At 40.3% G+C, this 22,850-nt stretch overlaps 1 protein-coding gene across 13 annotated transcripts in view; it reads right to left on the bottom strand.

Annotated features, from left to right (window-relative positions):
- The window catches only part of DOCK3 (dedicator of cytokinesis 3), a 225,428-nt gene that overhangs the window by 28,699 nt on the left and 173,879 nt on the right, over positions 1-22,850 (bottom strand). For 10 of the 13 annotated variants that reach the window (XM_055806350.1, XM_055806352.1, XM_055806344.1 and 7 more), the window contains 13 exons: positions 22,162-22,260; positions 19,917-20,011; positions 18,263-18,338; positions 17,277-17,377; positions 16,939-16,997; positions 14,657-14,805; positions 12,028-12,113; positions 10,100-10,126; positions 9,879-9,974; positions 8,100-8,160; positions 7,526-7,619; positions 6,666-6,814; positions 1,662-1,748 (listed from right to left, as the gene is read on the bottom strand). In XM_055806350.1, the coding sequence (XP_055662325.1) occupies positions 1,662-1,748; positions 6,666-6,814; positions 7,526-7,619; positions 8,100-8,160; positions 9,879-9,974; positions 10,100-10,126; positions 12,028-12,113; positions 14,657-14,805; positions 16,939-16,997; positions 17,277-17,377; positions 18,263-18,338; positions 19,917-20,011; positions 22,162-22,260 (1,179 nt within the window). The remainder of the gene's footprint in view (positions 1-1,661; positions 1,749-6,665; positions 6,815-7,525; positions 7,620-8,099; positions 8,161-9,878; positions 9,975-10,099; positions 10,127-12,027; positions 12,114-14,656; positions 14,806-16,938; positions 16,998-17,276; positions 17,378-18,262; positions 18,339-19,916; positions 20,012-22,161; positions 22,261-22,850) is intronic. The other 3 variants (XM_055806345.1, XM_055806343.1, XM_055806341.1) reach the window with 1 other exon arrangement.

The following is a 22,850-nucleotide window of genomic DNA, read 5'->3' on the forward strand; positions in this document are numbered from 1 at the left end:
AAGCTGAGATTAAGATCTATGTTGCCTGTCTCACAGTGTCCTATTCTCTCCTACAACTCAAAATCTATACCACTGTCAGGAAAGTTACCAATTCAGTTGGTTTTGCTTTAATTGAGTTGAGGGGCATGAAAGAGGGTGAAACAAAATTAAATCTTCTAACAGCTCTGTGCACCAGTAGGTTTAACATTGAAGAAAAATGGGATTTGAAAAAAGTAAAAGGACTTTTCTCTAGTTCTAATTATTAGTTTGGTGGCACTGTGCTAGCGTTTACATCAGGAGTGGGATTTCAAGACCTCCTGCCAAACTGAATCTGAGTTGAAATGCTCACAGGAACTGCACTACAGCGAAAAGAGCTTTTTTATGAGAAGAATCAGTCTGACATCATTGCTTCCACTGCAGAGAACCCTGACAGCAGCTTTGACTTAAGTGTTGCATCAAGGTTTGGTTCTTGGTTTGCACAGATATTAACTCCTTCTCTAAACGGGAGAAGCTCTCAAAATCACTGCAGGAAGAGTAAAGGAATGCACTGAATAATGCGAGTGGCATAGAGGAAGATTCTTTACAGTGGGGAGAAATCCAGGTGAGTTCAGGTCAACACAGTTCAGATTTAGGAAACCTGAACAGAAAACATCACACTCAGGTGAGCAAAAGGATGAGTGACCTGGTTAAACTGATCAGCTGAGATGCTCTTCACCTGCCAGCCAATTAATCCAAATAATAAAGAGGCAGTAAAATTAACTAATTTACTGATATTTTAGGAAATAAAGTCTTGATGCATGACAGTAAGTTTGTTTGCTTATCATTTATGATCACTTTACTGATACGGTATTGCCTGTACACCAGGATCAGTTTTTCACACTGCCCTATTTTAGATGTGTACAACACACAGTGCACAACCCATGGCCACCCCTACTCTCCTCAGGGCCACTTTGAAGAAAACAGGTTCTTCAGAAGTGCAGTTCATGAGACCTAGTTAGACCTGTATCTTCAGATCAGAATAAATTCGACTTTTAAAGAAAATTTAAACCACTGTGTATAAGAATACTTCCACATCGCATAAATAGTAAAATTGGATATACACATGCTACTCCAGGGGACAAAAGCAGCTGAGCTATTTTAACATTCATGAAGTTTTTAAATAACAACCAGAACTTCAACTTTCTGTGACTGAAGCATAATGCTGCAAACGTGCCCCGATTTCATCATGTGTTTGGTTTTACTGGAGGACCAGATTCTTGTAAGTTGGTAGGGGTGCCATAGTTTGCCTTCTCCATTCTTTCTCTCTTGTTCCTCTTATGTCAACTGAGGCATGAGCTGCCCTTGATAGTTTTGGAATTAAAATGAAGTATCTATATATTGTTTAGGAAAGAAATAAAAGAAGATATTTTATGCAAAAATATATAAAAATATGAATTGCAACAGCAATCCCAGCACCCGTGTGTGTGCTGTCTCGACATACTCATGGGATTTTCCTGCTAGCAGTTACTTCAGTGGACCTACAAAGTCATCAAAATGATTCAATGCAAAGGAGTCGCTATAAATGCAGGGAGCTGTACAGGGAATATGACTGTTTTTTTGAGTTCAGAATGTTCTGAGAGGAGAACAAAATTCCCTGGGGAATGACATGGGAGTCTGCAAGGAGAGGAACTGCTGCTACTTACCCGAATCCAGCTGAGGCTCTGATAATCATAGAGACTCTCATACTGTATGGCCAGTTCTCTGCACAGCGGGATGCCAAACTCCCAGCTCTGTGAAAGCAATGCAAATCACACTCACAGCAAACGGAATATTGTTGCCAACTCAGATGAGGGGAATATGGAAACTCAATTCTGGGAATTAATTTTCTATGAAATGTCAGGGATTAGATGTGAAAATGGAACGTGATGAAACAGTTTCCATTAACTATCAGATTAATTCCTTCTGCAAGATGGTAACGCAGGCATATGTTCCACTGAAATTACACACACATGCTGCCCGTTACTGACAGTTCACTCATGAGACTGGGAAAATAATTTGGAGAAAGATTAATATCGCTGACAATTTTTCTTCTTGTTAGACACCCCTTCACCCCACCCCCACATGTCCTTTGCTCTCTGCGCTAGGACTCCCTGAAGTGAAGGGTTCAGGCCTGGCCCCCAGCTCAGCACTCCCCCCCTGGGCTGCTGCCGCCTCCTGAGAGCACCAAACCCAGGAAACACTCACGGCGAGGGACAAACACCCCCAGGACAGACCTGCACCATCCCACTAACTGAACAGCTGTATTCAGAACTGAAAGCAAACCTCATCTGTTCCCCTGACAGTCTGCACACAATCATCTTCCCTAGTTGCTGTTCTCGTCTCCCTCGGCAGCCAGGAAGGAGGAGGCCGAGTCTGTGCGTACCCGCCTGTGAGGAGGCTCCCCCTGACCCCACTTAGCTTCTTTGGAGTGCTCATTTCACACCCCTGAACTGAAATCTCCTCTCCCATCATCTTCTACTTGCATAGACTGGACACCTTTGGGGGGAATGACTGTTCCGTACCATACTCATAGAACACCAAGGTCTCAGCTGAACTTTATTGGATTAACTTTTATGCATTACTGGGCTAACTTGCTGCTTGTTCTAACTGGGATGCTGTTGCAGTGAAAACAAAATTAATGTGTGAGTTAGACCCAAGTGAGTTACACCTCGAGTTTTAAGAATATTAATAGCAATATTGTAAACTATCGGTAATGGTAATCAACAGTAATTATGTAAAATATTAGCACATTTAATATGGAAATAAATTTTTCTTGTTACATGTACCTTCACTTATAAAAGTGAATCTCTGCACTGTTTGATTTAGTGTATTAGGTACTTTACAATGCTTCCCTTGATGCACATACATTCGCAGTTTCTGTTCTTTCATCCTCAATAATAGCAAAGCTGTTTATCTCTGAATAGCAAACCCAGTAAGTGTAAGAGCCTTTTCTATTAAAAGGGGTAGTTGTAAGAACTAAAAAGGCAAAAATAATGATCCTACATCTCTTTGGCTTCAGTAAATTACAAAAACTTACATAAGTACTTGCTAAGTAAAAGATTCTTTCAGAATCATTTTGGGTATTCTGACAGCATTAGTATTTTGGGATGATGGGAAGCCTGAGTTTTATTTAGGTAAATACAATACATACAATAGGAAATGGACTGGAAGACCAGTTACTTGACTATTCAGAATATTACTTGGGTTTCTGTGATCTCAAATTACCAAGATTTTTGCTGTGGGTTGTCACCATGACATACAAACTGATACACTGCACTGAGATCAACAACTTTAACCATTTAAGTGTTTATATCTGCAAACACAAACACCGTTGCTGTTTTTTATAGGTTTCAACATTCTTTACAGAGATCTTATACAGAGATTTTCAGTCCTTAGCTGATCTGTATTTACTTGGAAGAATGGAAAAGAAAACTCTCTTCTGAAACACCTGGCCAGGCATAAATAGATTTTGTCACAGAGTGTGAGCAGAATCTTGCTTCCAAATGGAATGCTGTGGCTAAAGCCTACATAGTTCTCTTATCTGTCTTCCAGACAGAATCAGAAAGCTAGCTGGCTGTCTTCCCTTGAGGTGACCCTAAAGATGTAACCTGTTCATGTTCCTTTTCTGATGTGAATTAACTTAACAACAGGTAACCACATCTCATTTCTCTTTATACCAGCTCTTCTACATGTACCCTGATGCTATTCCTTGTCATCCCAACTCAGGCTTTCTCTCTTTGTTTCAGTTAAGACTTCTACAGAGAAATCCCACTGTGCTAGCTAAATATTCTGTAGATACAATATGAGATAGAGAAGCGAAGAAACACAATATATAGGTAACTTCTTAGAAAGAAAAGAGTCTGCAGATATTTGAAAGGAAAAGAGAATGAATGAATACCCAAGTCACTGGGATCCTCAGTTTTAAAACCTGTGATGTTAATGAGTACCATCTTCACAGTGTAGAAATTTAGTATGTATTTCCATGTGCTATGCAAGTGTCACTTCCCCCTAAAGCACCCTTCTTCCCCCTTCAAATTATTTCCTCATGTCTCCACTGTTAATCTCCCTTGTTATTGTTTTCTTTTTTGCCAACGTCTGATCTGTTTGCACATTGTACATGTTATGTCCTTCACTTGAAAAGCACATTCACATGGTATTTCTTGCATCTTTCTCCTGTTGCACCAGCAACTCTCAGTTGAGCACCACTGACTGCACACAAGGAGGCACAGAGACAATCAACATGAATGGCAGCCTTTATTTACTCACACCCCAGTGTGCAGATTTCTTTTGGAAATACGATTCACATGGGGGTGCACAAGAGAAATTAGTTCAGATGTTGGGTATGGAGCACACGATCTAAAAATGAACTGCTTTCGAAGTAGCTTTGGGTCTCTCACGGCACTTGGCTGGTGCTAAGGAGAACACACCGTGCTGCTGTGGTGGGAGCTGGTCAGAATTTTTAGCTAATAAAATCTAGCAGGGAACTCGACAGAAAAGGCTTTGTTAGTTTTCAAGCTGTTGCTGTCCAGAAGCATGATCAATTGGGTTCGAACTGTTCCATTCACGATCGTCTTCAACTAGAAAACCTCGCGTTTTAACAGACAAAATCGTAGTTGTGAGCTAAAAAAATAGTAATTTTCATTTAAAGTTATGCCCTTGCACACAGGGCCAACTGAGCCATAAACCATTTCAAAGCACAGCAGAAATCAGTAGGAAGGAGCACACAACCAGAAGGTGGCTAGAAGCGTTTGGGGACCCCTTGTTCCTCCCCAGCATGCGGCTGCTACTGACAACGCGGTTATGACGGGCACTACTCAGCTCTGCACCCAGCGCCAGCCCTGCCGCGGGCCCCGCCACCGGTGCCACCACGCGTGCCCTCCGTTGGCATGCTGGTGTGTCAGACTCAAAAGGCAGTCTTGTGGCCACAGTTTTCCCCCATTCCTGTGCTGAAGTTTTCCCATTAAGCAGTGCAGAATCGTTACACCCTCTTCTGCCTGCCTTGGCCCCCTTTACATAGTGGAAGATGCCAGGAGCAGCATGAGAAACTTCACTCTAGAAATGTAACTGCAGGACACAGAACAACAAATCCCACTCCAGGGCCTGAGGAGGGACCTTCTTAGGGTGGTCCAGAAAGAAAATACCTGACACAAGTTGAGGGAAGCAAGTTTCTTGCAGCCCCTGAGCTGTTCCCTGTTACAGAGCAACAGAAAGAGGGCTGGAAGGCAGCAGCAGGATTTGGCTTCTCAGCATCTTTCACTTCCATAGTTTGAGTGACATACACACTACTTAAGTGGATTATTTAGTCATTCAGCTACCATTTATAATAAAGGAGGATTAAAACACAAAGTCAAGTAACTCCAAAAACATCCAGTGGGGAAAAAACCTCAAGAGGTTAACACTCTATAATACGCTAGGAGTTTTACAGCAAAATTACACCTGTCAAGTTTTTACTCCCTTTCAGTGCATATATGGATTGCCTGGTTTTGTCAAAAATCCAGGCTCACTTGTTTTACATAGTCTCTGTATCATCTTTGCCAAGTCACGACAGTACAGTACAGCAATATTTGCACGTCAGTAATTCATTTTTTTTAAGTGCAGTCTGAAAAACCCTGAACATTTCTGAAACTAAAGAGAACCATATATAGTATTATTACAGGAGAACAGTTCTGCTCTCCCCCTCCCCTAGTTCTCCTTCATCACTTCCTCCTATATAGGCCACTTCTTCCTACATGCAGGAATCTGCCTTCCTTTTGCAGGTTCTGTAACGAATGTCTCTGCCATATGCAACTTTCTATTATCCGGGCTAGGAAAGAATTATCTGGAATGGCAAGCCCGTATGAATCAAACTGCATTTGCATTTAATGCCACTGTCACTGCTATCACAGGCAAAACCAACCCCGAGGCGCACATACAGATGCCATCTTCCAATAATATAAGCTGTAGGAATTCTTCTAAAGAAGGGAAAAATTTGAAAATATTCTGACAGATGATACCACTTTTAAGGTTCACCACTGAAATGTTCCCAAAACACCACGACACAAGGGACTATAACACCTACATCTGCAGTAATTTTTAAAAAAATATTTATTGTACGAAAAACATACCGAATATCTGAAATTGAAATGTACTGATTTTCTTCTTCTGCAATGGATGAAATGGCATTGTAATTGAAAGGCACTTTAAAATAACAGTGACACTGAAGAGACTTAAATCTTTTTTAATAGAAGGACTCCTACAGTGCATTGCCTGCCGTTTACTCCTATAGGTTAGAAACAAAACAAGTCCTAATGTGACTCATAACACAGCAATTTCCACAGATTAACTACAAAATGCAGTCCTGCCCCCTCAAAGCTAAGGAACTGGCATTCGTAGACCTTTCTGCTGTAGCAGGTGGTCCAAAGTTTGGTTTAAAGGTATAAAAATGTTTTGGTGTTTTTCCTGTTGGCCTGCTTAAACTAGTTCCAAACGTTTGGCGTAATGAAATACCCATATCCAGTGGCTCATCTGTTTTTTTTTCTCCAGAGAGCCAAGAAGCAATTTGCCAAGCTATAAAACCTTGTGATACAAATTTACTTCCAGACTACTGAACAGAGATGATAGGCTTGCAAGCCCTATGTAAGTCAGGAAAAGGGAAGGAAGCTGCTGGAAGAGAGAAGAAGTTGGCATACCTTCCCTTTGTTGAAGTAATGGATAATCTTACGGCACAGACCTTCCTTACGTTGCCACTCTGACTGAGATGGGTAATGCAGGAACTCTCTCAGAGGTCTGTCCTCCCACTGAAGCAACTCACAGTACAAAAGCAAAGTAAATGCAGCCTCTGTTGGAAATGCAGTTATTGAACACTGAATCAATCACAACAAATAAAGACAAGCAATGGGTTGAAAGGCCACTAGAGCTGCTTCTTAAACAGGCTGGCATTCCTGATTTACAAGTTGAGAAAACATTCTGAAGTCTTAGATGAACATTACATTATTCTATTACTTAAAATAGCAGCACAAAGCTGTTTCCTATGAACCTAATTTTTAGGTACAAATCTGCCAAGTTTCTTGTTGCTAGCTACTTGATTTGAAAGCACAGTCATATATCAGATACTCAGATATGTAACTAGATTCGGGGGGCCTGCAGCTGTGAACAGAGCTTGGACAACACAGTTAAGTCTACACGCTTTCTAAGTGCTCCCTAAATACTACAGTGCAAGGAAGTATGGCGAATTGTAATCTAACAGTGGTTTTGTGATATTAATCTTCCTCTACATTTGATTCCACTGCTGTGATTCTTTTGATCAGTCTTCCTCACAGGACACTTAAATGTAGAATCTGGAGCGTAATGGAGTAGTTGTATGGGCGTGTAGGCACGGACGTACATTATTTGACTTGAGGGAATGAGCTGGACTCCAGCTTCTTATCTTCCCAACTGCCCTAACCGACTCTTTTTCCAAAAGGATACATCAGATGTTTGAGTGTAACACTGGGAGAGTCAAAAACTTTCACCAGGATTTCAAGCAGATCCCATATGGTGTCTTACTAACCTGTATAGTTTTCAGCCTGTAAGTGCATGTCACACAGCTTGTGGATGTAGCGGATGTACATCTCTTCCTTGTTGATTTCAGATTTATAGAAATTCTGTGAAAGAAAGAGTGAGTCATTATTCTCACTGAGACTCTTTTGTCATTCAAGATAATCAAGATAATGTGTGTGTATAAGGTTGTTGAAAACAAAATACGTCATTAGCCTAAAAGAAAAGTAATAATTATTTTCACATTCACACTGGTTTAACTCACTAATTTTATTGCTTCACAGCCCCCACCCCATCCCCCTGAATGAAGGCAGTCAAAAGCTGAAGGAAAAGGTGAGCGAGGCTGTCGAGCCTCTGGCACCAGGGCTCTCGGAGCTCAGCTGTACGGCCCGAGGGACCTGACCTACCCGCCCCGCCTGAGGCAGGGCTGGGCTAGAGACCCCCAGGGGATCCTCACAGTCCCTGTTCTGTTCCGCCACCCCAGTGCTGGGATTCTGAAGCCACCCTTGCCTGACACAGATTCCCATCCCAACCCAATTTTGACAACCCGGCACAGCATCACAAAGAGATAAAGGAAACGGCTTTACCATGAGGTTAACAGTGCAGCCAATTTTCTTGTTTTCTGTTTCATCTCCTTTCATACAGTCCCTAAGAAAGCAGAGCAATGTTGAAACATACATCTGCAAAAGAAGTCCTTTTAAAATAAATTTGAAGCTATCTTATCCTCCAGAGAGTTTTCTTGGATCACAAAGAACAGTTAATCATATCCTTTATTTTATAAAAGTTACTCTAAGATAAATGCCCATATTATGGCTTAAATGATATGAGAACTGAGTGTCCCCTTACATGCTTGACCTAAGAAGCACCTGATATGACTGCTATTTAATTTCTTACAAGAATCTGAATAAAAATCAGATAATAGTGGCCAAAAATTATCTGAATGAGATCTACTATAAAGGTGAAAAACTATTTTTTTATCCCGGCGTAATGTTTAGTGGTTACCTAGTCAAAGGATTAGCTTCCTTTCAGCATGCTGAAAGATATGCCACTAGTAATATGGACTAGATCACTATTTTTTTCATAAGTAAGTTAAATCCAAAATTTATCTTTAGTTTCTGGAACATTTTAGAGGGTCTATTAAAAATTTAGAGGAATTTAGAGGAATAAATTAGAATATATTAGAAATTACTGATTTTTACTTTGAAAGTCACATTCATTTGTGAAAAAGAGGAAAAAAATTAAAGCAGTGACACAGCAAACTGTCTTGGGAACTACTCTGTCAGCTGGACTCCAGAAGATGCCCGTGTATTTCCAAATACTGATGCAGTTCCCTGTTCTCTCCTGGGAATGAAAAAATCTGCTGTGTATTAAAAATCAATTAAAAACTGGCATCTGTTCCTTACTTAAGCATGAATATGTATATCTGTGTATCAAAGCTGCATTGATAGCAGATTTAATTTAAAAAAGGAAGTTCCCTTTAGATGTGTCTCAGATACCTGGTCTGGCATAGGAGTGGTACAGCAGCTGTTGTCAGGAAACAAACAGCAGATTGGATCAAACCGGTAAAGGGTAACAAAAAGAGCAAACTGAAGAGCACAGAAAAGGATTTGGGATTGCAGAATACCCAGCCGAGTTACAGGGTTTCACCTATAATGAGCAGCAGCAGAAGAAACAATTACTTGAACTCCTGTCAGTAGGCTAAAGATAGAAATATTTGGGGCAGTTCTATATAGTTTCAAATTGTCTATCATTCCATAAAAACAACTCTGTGTGTGAGTGTATAAAGTTAAAATATTTTTTTGTAACTCAATCAAAATTCAGCTGTATTAACACAATAGTCCTGCAAACTTCAGTCTAAAACTAAACAAAGGATGCCCAATTTATAGTGGAGTCTTGCACACATGAGTCACCAGCTGACATGCCAGACTTTCCTCAGATGGAAAGTTTTCCAGCCCTGCATGTCTCGATGAGGCATTCAGCACATCTTGGTTCAGCAAGGCATTTGAGATCATTCCTGCATTTAGCATCTATTTCGCTGAACTAGATGAGACCATGCCAGTAATAGAAGGAATTAATCATTTAGCAACCTGAATAAACCTAAGTACAGAACTACGAACTAAAAAATGTCTTCACCTTTGCTGTTATCAGGAACGAGCATACAGGAATGAGAACTGGGGCTCTAGAGATCAGGAATTCAGATTTTTGCTCAGAACCCAGCAGCAGTGAGTTAGGCTTGCTTAATACTTGCTGTCAGAGGCCCATGCAGCTTGATAAACAATAAAAATAATCCCTGTAGAAAAGAAACCCGGTACTACCTCTTTACAATCTTCTTATACTTAGAATATATTGCTGTTGTTGGTAGATACCTGTAGTCAAGCAGACGCTCCATGAGACGTGTAACTGATGTAACAAAAGAGATTCCAGTCTCCCGCCACGTTTCCTGCTCAATCTTCTCCAGCAAACTGTTGGGAGATGTGAAGACAGCAGGTGAGGATTCTAGGGAAGTGGTGTAGTGCAAGCAGGCAGCTGTGGACAACTCGGTTTCTCCCTCATGAAACTGATTCATAGAATGACCGACTGATCTTACCTGGGATAAGGCCCAAAGAGCTGGGTTCTACTCCAGGCAGCATGAAGCAAAGACAAGGAAATTACAGCATTGACAGGAGAAGGACAAATACTGTCACATTGCCATTTAAAATACGTGTCCCTGCTGTGGCAGTGGCGTTGGAACTAGCTGATCTTTAAGGTCCCTTCCAACGCAAAGCAGCCTACGGCTCCATGAAGAGGAGCAATGCTCATGATTCCCATGCTATTCCCTGTAGCTCCGATACTGCTAACCGCAGTCAGAAGTTGGGAGTCTAAACCTGCTGCAAGTATCTCCTCTTTGCTCATCCCTATATACATTTTCATCTCTAATCAGCAATCAACTAACCAACCTTGAATCACAATTAATTTAAAGTGTAAATAAATATAGGCAATTTGTTCCTGCTCAGCAGGCTAGACAATACAGCAAGCATCTCACTGAGACAGCTGGGAAGGCTGAGAGGAGGCTAGAGTGAAAACACTGAAAATCGTATTTCAAAAGTAAAAAAAGAGCGTATTTACATGATAGTTTCCTGAAACTGGATTTCCACTCAAACAATTTGCCATTTCTGCACTGGTATGAAGAAGGAAATCCTGCTGGGTGTTATACATGTCCTCAGAAGAGGCAAACTCTTCTGTACGGGAATGATTTCCAGCTGAGGGAGCCAGTTTACATTTCAGCGGTATAGCTGAGACAGCAGAATTCGGGGTCAACTGTTTATTTCACAGAGCATTTATTAACTCCGTGGAATTGTTTCCTCAAAGTTCACATTGTTCTCAGAAAAGTCAGTAGCGAATATAAACTAAAAGGCAGCTGGACTTCCAGGCTACGTTTCTTTGTAATACATCCAGTCACTATCATCTAAAAATAAGTAACAAGCTACAGTCTATTAATTCTTAACATTTTGGGTAACAAACGCCTTCAGCTGGAGCAAAGGGAATGCACAATATTCCTCTTGCCAGGTGAATTAAAAAAATAAATAAATTCTTTCCTTTATCCCTAAAAGACTTAGCCGTACACATAACAAACCAGGCTTCCCAAGGCTGAAGGTACACAAACACATTTGCATGCTTCCCAGCTTCCCAAGATAAGCATGCGGGATGGGCAGGCTTATCTTTCCTGAAAACAAACGAGTGTGCCATTTTGAATTCAGAAATACAAGTGTTTGTTCTAGTGAAACAAAGGTTTATGCCTCAAACTGCCAGCATGCTGTTGGGGGCTACAGAAAATCGTCTGGAATATATGGCTAAAATTCTGCTGATGATCTCTGTGGCTCACTGGAATACTAAAAGACGTAGGGTTTGCTGCTATGACTCCCAGAGTTCAAAATAAGTCCTTCTGAAATAAACTAAGAACACTGGAAATGAAATTTGTAGACAGGTCAGTAATCAAAGATAGCTAAGTGGAAAGTCAGATGTAAAGTCTTTATCCTTATGAGTGCAGATTTTTGGTGAAAAAGGGAGTGGAAATACAGTATCATGATGGACTCTGGAGAAAGCAACTTGCAAGTGTTGAGCCAACCAAAACACGATCTTCAAAAACTGCAAGAAGCAAAGGACAATGCTGATGAAAATCTTTTTTGCCCTACCAAGGCCTGCCTGGCTGGACAGCAGCACCTGGCTGCTCTGCGCAGCCCTAAGGCCGTCACTTCTCTTACTGCTGTGCAAAAAGGAAGGCGCCAGCTGCTCCGGCACATCGGGTTTTGACAGGAGGGTGATACCCACTTACCTGTGCAGCCACACATTAGATTTCACAGAAAGAAGACAAAGAAGGACTCAGATTTTTATATTCTTTCCAGAATGAGAGGGACATATTTCTGTTTCACCGAGCTGTGTCACGAAAACCTGCCCGAACCCCTTGGCTGCTGCCTCGGCAGCCGGGCCCTGTAGCCTGGCTCCGCAGCGCCCGCGCGGCCCGACGCGGGGGCTTACAGCAGGCTGAAGAGCTCCCTGTAGTTCTCATCACCCTTCCCTTCGGACACCAGGCTGTCCAGCTTATCGATCAACTCGGCTTCCACCTGGATGAAGAATTTGGTTACAGATTAGCTGTTCAGGTAGAAGACTGGAGTTCCAAACACCAGGAAGACCAAAGAGTATTTCATTTCTCGTGCCCTGGGGCTGCCCACTGCTATGTGTGAGTGATCTCTGTGGCTCAGTCAAGGGGCCCACCTTGCTCATTCTGGGGTGAAATAGGAGGACTACAACTAAATTATCATTTTGGTTATCAGGGTCTAAATGAATCCTGGACAGGTAACACTTCTTTACAGGGATTTCTGAAGTTTATTGTCTTATTAAATAATCATTCAGAGACACTTTTTGTGTACTGGTATCTCAGATAAATGATACCCTGTACTGTAACAGAACATCCGCACAGAGAAACTAATTCATGGCATGATCGCCACCGGTCTCCTGTGATGGTTCTGCTGGTAGGTAACTGATTTCCACTCATCCAGGCATCATTACATTGGAAGATTATTTGTTTATTAAACCCAGCTTTGTCCAGCCTTTATGTGATGCGTTTTCTTTTCACAACAGTATCATCACATTTCTTTTTCCTTAGAAAGGTTTTGAATCTGTATTCATTTCCCTCCAGGTCTTAATATATCATATAACAAAGTTTGATGTCAGGTATTCCCATAACACTGATTCAAGCGTAGAAATCAATGTATCTACCATTAAACAAAATTTCATGTAGTCTTGGAAATCTTGTAGGAAACATACTTTCAGTACTAATGAAGACAGCGGTTTCTATAGGTTGAAACTGTTTGTAGAGATATGGCTTGTTTTTATTTAAAGACAAACACAGTTTGAGTTTCTCTCTCTTTTTCAGCTGCAAAGGAAGTCAAGATGAGAAGGAAAAGCAAATCACCCGGTGGCACACAGAAGGAGCTGGTGCTCTCCTTGCTGAAATCATAAAAGTGAGACCTGATTTACCATGAATCAGACTGCATTGTTACACAGTATCACTGGAAAAATAACCTTGTTAAAACATGAGCTACTGAAGAAAATAAAAGAGTAGGGCTTGAAAATGAGTTTCCAGAATTTTTATGTTTTCTGACAACCAAGTTAGCATTCAAATAGTAAAGAGAAACTAAAAACTAAAAACCTGTACCCTGTCTTTGCTTGTGATGTACAGTGACTTGATAGAAATCAGCAATGCGTCTGCCCAGCCACCTGCCGCTACAGTGGCGACAAATAACTTCCTGGTTCCAGCAGCTAATGTTAGTAAGGTTTAATACATCTTGTCCTATTTAACTATTTATTTCATTCTCACTAATACAGATGATTATTCTGTCTTTTTAATCTTAGAAAGTTACAATATATGCTTCATAAAGCAGTGTGGAAATTTGCTCCACCGGTAATTTAAGAAATATTCTTGGAGCTCTAGTTTAGAATACATTAGTGATTATAAAAATTCAGTGAAGACTATGAAGAGTTCATCTTGACACAGAAAGTATAAACAGGTCCAGAAACTTGAAGACGACTGTAGGTACCTATAACTGCAAATGCCAGAGCAGGGACTGTTCTGTTGTTATGCTAAAACAAGCAAAAAGAGGATATGATCAGATGCTACTGTAATAATAATGGTAATTGCAGTAATAATCGAGGGAGTTAAGAGGAACAAAACCATCAGTGCCTGGTAATACTTTTCCACACAGCCTTTAATAGGTCAAGTTATGGAACACGTCTGTTATTCTCCCGGAACAACAGATTAGAGCTGGCATTTTAATGAGTGGGTGGATAACAAATAATCACATGAATTATGATAATTTAAATAAAAGGATTTACTACTTCAGCACACTTATCTGCAGACACTTGCCCCCAGTATTGCCCCAAACACAATGACAATGAGGCATTGTCATCTGAGGAACTAGTCCAAACTGATCCTTCATTGTTAATATTTTGCAGTTCAGGGATCTGTTTTGCCATGGAAGATTTAAGCAATTCCCTGACCATGACTGGACAACAAAATGATGATGACTCCTCTCCTTGCTTTGCAATCAGAGCTCAGAGAATTGTTGTTGGGCATAACCGCTCCAGGAGAGCTGCCAGGATTTCTTAAACAATATACAATCACAAAGTCTATTTCAAAACACGGTATAATTATTTAATTATGCCATACCATTTTCTAGCTGGAAATTGAAGACAAAAAAGCAAAACCCACTGTTTTCACAAATACTGGTGAAATCCTTACATCTCTGTTTTTGGCTCTCGGTCTGACCTATTTAACGGTTGACTAATAATCCAAGTGAAACCAATGGGAGCAGTGGGAGCCCAGCATTTACAAAATTATTTTGTCTTCCTCATCTCTGGTGTGATGAGCACATCACTCCTCTGTATCCACGGGAAATGCAGCTTGCTGTGAAGCACACTGTTTAAATGAACTTGGGTCTTTTAATAGTTTTGTAAATTATGCTTCAATTTTTCTATTTTTATGTGTTTACATGACAACATCTTCACAACCAGAAACAGATCAACAGATACAGACTCCTTGCTTCAGCTGTTCATTGCAGGTAGAGCAAGAAAAAGAAAACTGGAAATGCCTGGGAAGTGACTTCACCTGTTTGAAGTTGCCATTCTTTCTCTGCTCCCAGTCCATCATGTCATGGAAGATAGGGATCATGATATTCCGGACTTCTGGTTGTGGAACAAGTGTAACACCAAGAAAGGGGCCAATCATTCCCGGAATAAAGTGAATCTTATGCTCGCCTGTACAACACAGAGCAACTGTGATTAAATAAAAGCCTTTGTTATCTGTCACTGAGAAAACAGGGAACCCCTGCAGTAATGACATATACAAAGTAGTAGGCATGAGCATTAGGAAAGCAAACACGTTGTTTTCCTGAAAGGACTGGGAAAAAAAATATTTGCTTTACACGGTTCCTTGTGAAGTCTCTAAAAGCATTTTAAATTTCACTGTAAAAGCCTTCAGCAAAAATTGTCAGTGCATTTTACTTGCAAAGGAATTCAAACTGTCAAAAATAACCAAACTAAAACATACTAACTAGGCGGAAAAGAGGCCACAGATACTTCCAATTTATGAAGAAAAAGATTTTGAATGGGCTGCTGAGAACAGTGGCATTTGATAGAATAAATTAGATTTCAAAGAACTACAGAGTTCTTCATTCTCAGTGCTCTGGAAGTCTCAATTTCATAACCGACCTTGACTCAGGACCAAATTGCATTGCTTCTCAGCAGCAAACCCCACGGTGTTCTGCTAACACTCTCTTCCGTGGCATGCTCACTGTGAGTCGCAGAGAATAAATCAAAATAGCCGCATTCAGCGATATGTATCTGTATCTACATAGGTAAAACAGGCTTCTCACTTTTCATCTGAATTTGTCTAGCATCATTTTCTGGCCATTTGATCTCTGTTATATTGGAGAGCCTCCTATTCTCCACACAGATGCTTAGAAACTGTAATCAAGTCTGGTCTGGCAGTAATATCATCCCTCTTCCTTGACTCAGGTTTCTTCCATATTTTCTCAAATATTATGGTATCTTTTTTACTCATGACACTTTACAGGTAGCTCCCATGCTGCTGATTGTCAGCAAGATACATTTGTAGTCTTTGTTTTCTTGAATAGCACTCCTACCTATATTCCTACAAACTAAATGTTTGGGGTTTTGTATCTGTTGCTTGCAGCCACATTATGAAGTTATCCAAACTGATTTGTGTCATTCCTTCGTGCTCTTAATGATTTGCCTGTTCTAAGGTAAATTGTACTATTTGTGAACTCTATCAGCAAACATTTTCATATTTTCCTCTGGACTACTACATGCTTCCTTTGTCCGCAATCATTTCCATAGGTGTCCATCTCTGGTCCTGGCTGGAGGCAGGACAGTGGCCCAGCTGGACTTGCTCTCGTGCAGTACAGATGTTATTTGGCTTTTCTATGAATAAAATCCTGAATTACCTAAGCCCAAGACTGCTGCAGCACACTTTTGAAAGCACAAGTCCTAGATGAAAAATCACCATTTACCTTTTGAGACCTGTGCCGAGACGTGTTGTTCCCCATGTTGTAACATGCTTAATGTTTTAATCAAAATATACAATAAAAGGTCAATTGAATTGCAGAAGTTGCAATTTTATCACAAACATTGTGTTATTGTGGACAGGGCTTTTGTGGGTTTTGGTTTTCTGATAATTTTTTTTTTTCTTTTTAAGGCAGTAATGTAGAATTTGGAACGCATACCAGATACCTGAAGCCCCAAAAGAAGAAGCTTTACTGTATGCCACTTCTGGTCTTTATTATCAAACACATATAGCTATGGTTTAGTGGGGCACTTGGTAGTGTTAGGTTTACAGTTGGATTTGATGATCTTAAGTGTCTTCTCCAACCTAAATGATTCTATAATTCTGTAGTTATGAATCATGACAACTTTGAATTTTGAATCATCCACAAATTATAATGTCAGTTATAGCTGTGAAGATTTATATTTCTGCTTTACAGCCACGGATCAGACAGAAGTCAGAGAGTAACAGTATATCTCCATATAAACCTGACTGCAGCACAGTTGAATGGATTAGATAAAGCTGATTTTGTATTTGCAAATACATAAGACCTGTCACTGATGCGTCAAAACAACCAAAACCTGCCACTGTCATGTTTGCGAAGAAAGCATTCCAATTCACAGGAATGTATTATTTCAAATAAAAAAACTATGATGGGACATAAAAGAAAAAGCGGTTTTGGTGGAAGAAAAGTGCTTTCTGGTTTTACAACTCTTAAAGAGAAACTAAGTATTCTCTGACCTCACAAAAAGTAAAAATATAAAAAAAATCGAACAGAAACGTGGGGTTACTTTAGCTTTGTTAGGACAGAGAGGGAAGAGACATACCCAGGTTCTGCCACATGCTGAAGAGCTCATACGCCATCATGACTCTCATATCACCGTATCTGAAAGAGAGGAGGCAGAGAGCTGCCTAGTGGAACAAAATCTGGCAACGCACTGATGTTAAGAAAAAAAAAAAATCAAATTCACATTTAAGTCAATGTAAGAATATCAAACAACTCGACTAATCACTGAACGCTGTATTAGGACATCTACTTATTTATTTGCCAAGCATTTCCACATCCTAAGTTCCGTAAGAAATCACAGTGACTTGTGGTAGAAAAATAAGTCTCATTTTCTGAGGTGGCAGAAAAGGCTGGGAACCCAACAAAATGTATTCTTACTTATCCAGAATCTTCTTCCTCTTAGCTGGTGTGGCGTTTTCCAGTTGGAGACTTGGCTGGTTTATAAACAAAACTGCCAGGCTGAAGTAAGAGTTCCACACCTGCGACACAGGAAGGAAGCTTTCATCATTGCACTCCATGAAGGAAGTTTCAAACAAGGCTAGGAAGACATATGTTCCTTTCTTTAATCAAGACGTAACCTAATCAACATGTATCTGAACCACTGAGACAGTAAACTCTTAAGGATACCAATGGATTACTCAAAACCTGGTAGGAACTAAAACCCCCAGGAAGGTAACGCCCCCAGGCTTTCCTCAGGGCCAGAGATCGACAATGAATAAACTTGGTGACTTCAGCAAAGTTGTAAATTGTTTTTTGTGTAGGCTAAACAGATTTTATCCCCCAAAGATCCCCACAGATTACCCTATATCATGAATGAGAGCCACATAATTTCGTCTGTTTTCCCAAAGAAATGAGGCTTTTGCCATCATGCTCTGTGTGCGTGCACCCCGGTATGTCTGGCAGCTTTTCCTTAGCGACAGTGAACCTGTTGCCCATTTTCAAATATAGCAGACACAGGGAAAACACTGCGATACTGGGTTCCTCCCAGTTTTAAGTCAATGGCCAGAAAGAGGCTTCTGGGAGAGGAGGATCACGAACGCCCCAACTTCAGGAAAAGTTGTCTGAGTTTACATTTTATTAGCCACGAATCTGTCAGACAGCATGCTTCATTAGCTCCACTGCTGATGAAGACACTAGTTTCCTTTATGAGGGACTCAATTTTCTTGATTTGATCTCACAGTGTATCTGTTCTGCTTCCCCTCAATTCCACAGCAGATTCAAATTCCTGTCTTCTATCAGCTAGGTCATCTTCCTCACAGACACTCAAATAAATGCTGCAAACAGAATCAGCTAATGCAGAGAACAGCCCTCACTCCTTTGTGGCTGCTAGTTTAAGAAGATGTCATATTTTCTGAGTATCTTACTTTAAAATCAAAGTCCGTCTCTGTGAAATTCTTATGCAGCGCAGAAGACAGGTACTGAACGGTTGTAACTATGATACTGCAGTCAAAAACAAACAAAAAAAGAAAACAAAAAAAGCATGTTTGAATCCAGCGTATAACACAGTACAGTGGTTTGTGGTACTGATTTTACGGTATGTACAGAGTCAGGCAATCTTCACGTAATCACTGCTAGAGTCACACCGAAATCGCCTATTTATCTGTGTCATAATAAACAATTTGTACGAAGTGATACAAGATTAAGAATTTTCATTGTTCCTGTGACGCTTGGAATTTACACAGGAGCATCTGAAGTCCTGTCTATCTTGAACACCTGGGCCACGTTACCTCCAGTGAAACGAAATACACTCACCTTCCTCCTATTTTAGGCAGAAAGATTTGTTGGGGTTTTCTTCCCAGAGATGAGCAACTCAGAAAGCTTTTTTCATTCTTGGCTATACAATGGTCCTTCATCTGGTTCACATGTCAAGATATTTGTATTTTGCCAATTCTGGGTTCCCTGGTATATTTTTGTAGGTGTATATGTGTACGTATAAAATTGCTTTTAACCAAGGTAAATACACCTTGGTTAAAGTCAATCAAGGCATGCGATAAATTCAATAAACAGCATGTAGGAAAGGCAACAATTAGTATCAAAAGAAACACCACATCGCCGATCCACATGCAAGCAATACTTCCAGTAACACCGCTGAACACACCTATCAGTCTAAGGGTTTAATGGCAAAATCATGCCAAAGGCAGCCAGGTAACCTACAGCGTCCAAGGCAACTGCTCCTTCATTGTGGATTTTTCTTTTCTTACAGGGCTTCGTTTAAACTTTGTGCTTCAAAGACTAAAACCGCTTTCACTTTTCATTAGCACTGTGAACTCCCAGAGCATGCAGCTCAGATGAGCAGCCAGCCTCTAGGAAAGCTTGTACGACATCTTGTAATGGGACCGCTCCAGTTGCCAGTTGGTCAGTATAATTCTATAGGTATTCTGTCTAAAGAAACTAGTAAATAATTCCAGCCACCCTGTGTTCATCACACTACTGCCATTCCAAACAGCACAGTACTTAACTCACCAGAATCATGAAAATTAGATAAAATTAAGCATTAAAATGGTAAATGACAACTTAATTGAGAAATAACTCTGTAATGCACTTTGTGTTGTCACTAGGGTCTGCTCCTCCTTTTCTAAAATAACTGCGTACTCCTCCTAGGTAGGTTAAGGAATGATGTTCATGGGAAGAGACAGATGTTTAATGCAGTAATTTACTGAGGATGGCAGCTGAGAGGCCTGTCTGTAAACACCACTTGGCATGGGCTCCTTGCCACGTGGTATGAGAGCTGCTGTGCCACTCTCACCTTCAACGCAGCTACTTCAGCTGTGAGTTTAAACTTTCAATTCTGATGCCAGTGCAAAGCAGAGTTTTAAAAAATCGCATGAATACAGAAGCCCCAGTTTGGTCCAGAGTGCTAAGATAACTGCAGAAGGAGGATGAGTGCTCCAGAATTCCTGTCTTGATCACCATATCTCAGTCTGATGAACACACTGCATCACAGGTTTCAGCTGCCCAGCTGAGGAGAAAAAATTCCGATACAGAACGTCAGCAGTTTATACCTGCTTCTCTACTTACTTGCTGGTGAGCAACCTCATCACCATCCAGTCTCGAGGAAAGACACTCATTTTCATCAGGTTCCGAAATACACAGAAAATCTTCAGAAGGAACTCCTGTCATGTAGGGAAAAAAAAATTTAAAAAATCACCAGCAGTTGCAGACTGATTTCTTGATTATAAGAAAGGCAATCAAGCTAGGCATGCTCCACTTGAGCATTGTGTTACTAGGCCATTCGCCTGAAAACATGGAAACAACATATGTTGGGATATGGCTCTATTCATTCTGTATGCACCTAATACAGACTAAGCAAGGTGCGACTAGCCGTCTTTTAAATCTTAAGTTCTACAGTGAGATGTGCATAATTGTATATGACTTTACTATCTAGAGCTCCAGTGCCAATCTGCAGCTATTTTTCAAATATACTGGAATCATAATCATTTATGCATTCATTTAATTACCGTATCTGTCCAAATTTCTTTGCACTTATGTCACAAATTTGACAAAACCCCACACACTCAAGCCCAATAAAGCTCCTACATATGCTTTTAAAAATAGTAACAGAAAACCCCATTTCTGGCAATATGCAGGTGAAAAGACCTCTTAAACACATTCAGCTGAACACCTGCTTTCCCCAGAAAATCCCCAAACATAGAGATCATTTCTGGTCTTTGACTGCCTGTACCTCTGTATTTGCAAAGAACAGCAGCGAGGATCAAACATGCCAAGTTGTTGGCCTTGCAAATTGTTTTGGTTTTCTTCTACACAAAATCAAGATAGCACAGAAAGCGGCAGTGCAAAATTTGTTCAGAACTGTCCTGCCATTATGCCTTAACTGCAGTGGGAGGTCGGGAATGAGCATCTCTGTGCAACTGAGCTCAGAGTAAAGCATCAGAAGATCCTTCACTCCTGGCCTCATTTTGGCCTCGATGTAACAGCAGTAAGTGAACATAATGCCTTTCCGTGCAAGAAGAAGTATTAGAAGTATTATTACAGCAATATTTGAAGGGGGGGAAAGAAAGTAATATATTTTATTAGGTCAAATGATAGTTGTAAAAAAAGTTTGGTATGAAATCTTCAGCCTCTGTGATACTCCTGGAACGTGTCCTTCAATTATCAGAGATACAATATTGTTTGTTCTTATGAGTGTAAAGACAAATTTCAGTTCAATGACAAACGTTTTCACTGGTCTGACATAAGAATATAGTTTAGATATGTTTTAAAAATATCTATTAAAATTAATATTAATTTACTAAATCATTTTCCTATGAGCAATTTGAAAGTTACCTGAAAAGTAGTAATCTCAGATAATTATCAACCTGAGATACATTGAATCCTGTAACCTAAAGTAAGAATGATATCATCCCAAATTTCTTTCCGAGACCTATTCAGCCTCTTTATGTACATGAAATATTTAGAAGCTGAAAACCTATTCAGAGAGGACTTCTCACTGTTCCTGTATTTCATTTGTTAAGGCAATTTAAGTTATATAAGGCCACATGATATTATTCTACTTGTCCATATCTTATTGAGCGCCATGCTAATCAACAGCATTTTATATAAAATCTTGTCTTTATTCGTGAAATGATTCTGCCTTTTAAACAGACTGTTGTCAGAGATTCTCCTCTTTCCTATGGAAGTTGAGATATAAAGTTAGTTTCTGCTGTTGTGAGATACATCATCCCAAAATTTCAGTGGCAAAGAAAGCCACCAGAGAGGTCTGCACCCTCACCAACCCCTTCTGTTCATGAAGAGCCATATTTTAAGTTAATGTTCACAAATCTGGGAAGCATGCAGCAAGTGGAGTAGTAAGGTTACTGCTTTCCCAAAAAAGATTTCATCTGCTAAAGACATCTGTATCCCTGAAAAAGCTTGAAATTCTCTTTTGGCATAAAATCAACACCCTTCCTAAGTAAGCTCCAATGCATCTTGTACATCTAGTAAAAGGCTATAGAATAATTACATCCACAGGATTAAAAAAACCCTGTTCCTCTGACTGTGTTCTGTAAGGTACAGCAGCGATATCCTTTTAAGTCTCGTAACAGCTATACCGGGACTTCCCTTGCTGTTATGAAGATAATTCAGTGCCCCGCGATCTGAAATGTTTTTTTAACACAACACTTATTATTATACAAGTGCAAGGAAGGTCGGTGACCAGAGTGCCCGTGAATGGGAACGGGAAGCAGAGCAAGCAAGGCTGGAGGGAATTCCCTTCCGCTCTCCCATTCCAAGTGAATCACCCGACAAACACGATGCTCTGTCGTACCTTTAGTTCATCCTTGCTTTGGAAGTTGTCCAGTAAGTGCTGGAAATGAGTGTCTGACATCTGACGAAGCAAAGATAAAAGGCAGGAGACATATTCTCCCTGTTGACCAAACAAGAAACTATTTCATTCAGACAATCTGAGATTTCATAATTATAAAACTCAACCCGGGGTGGGGTATAAAGGGAGGGGTCTGAAATGGCCCCAATGCCTATGACAGGAAAGCTGACATGCACAGAGATTAAAAATACTGCATGTTAACAGTTCTTGACTGTTAACACATAGGAATACACCTCTTAGAGGCTCCTCCATGGGTGCCAGTTTTAAATGTCTTTTACCCAATATTGTAGTCTAAACAAAAACAATTTAAAATGATTAATACAGACGTACATGAGTAGCCCTCCGAGCATGCAGGTTTTGACAATCACCTTTTTCAGTTGCTTGATATACTGTGTCTATCAAAGGTGTGACTGCGGCTCATGCAGACATACCAGGCGTTATTTAAACTAATTGGCTCAGATACTCACAACAGTATAGTGATGACAGCATGGGATCAGTATGGGCTACAAAAGGCGTCTGGAATCTCATAAATATTTGGTTTATTAGTGTTCATCAAGTTATGTGCTGTTGTAGCTAACAGTACTCCAGTAAGATATTCTGAATATAGTTGGGCAGGCCTACATGAGCTACAA

This window comes from Falco peregrinus, chromosome 5 (assembly GCF_023634155.1).
Source record: "Falco peregrinus isolate bFalPer1 chromosome 5, bFalPer1.pri, whole genome shotgun sequence".
Taxonomy (NCBI): domain Eukaryota; kingdom Metazoa; phylum Chordata; class Aves; order Falconiformes; family Falconidae; genus Falco; species Falco peregrinus.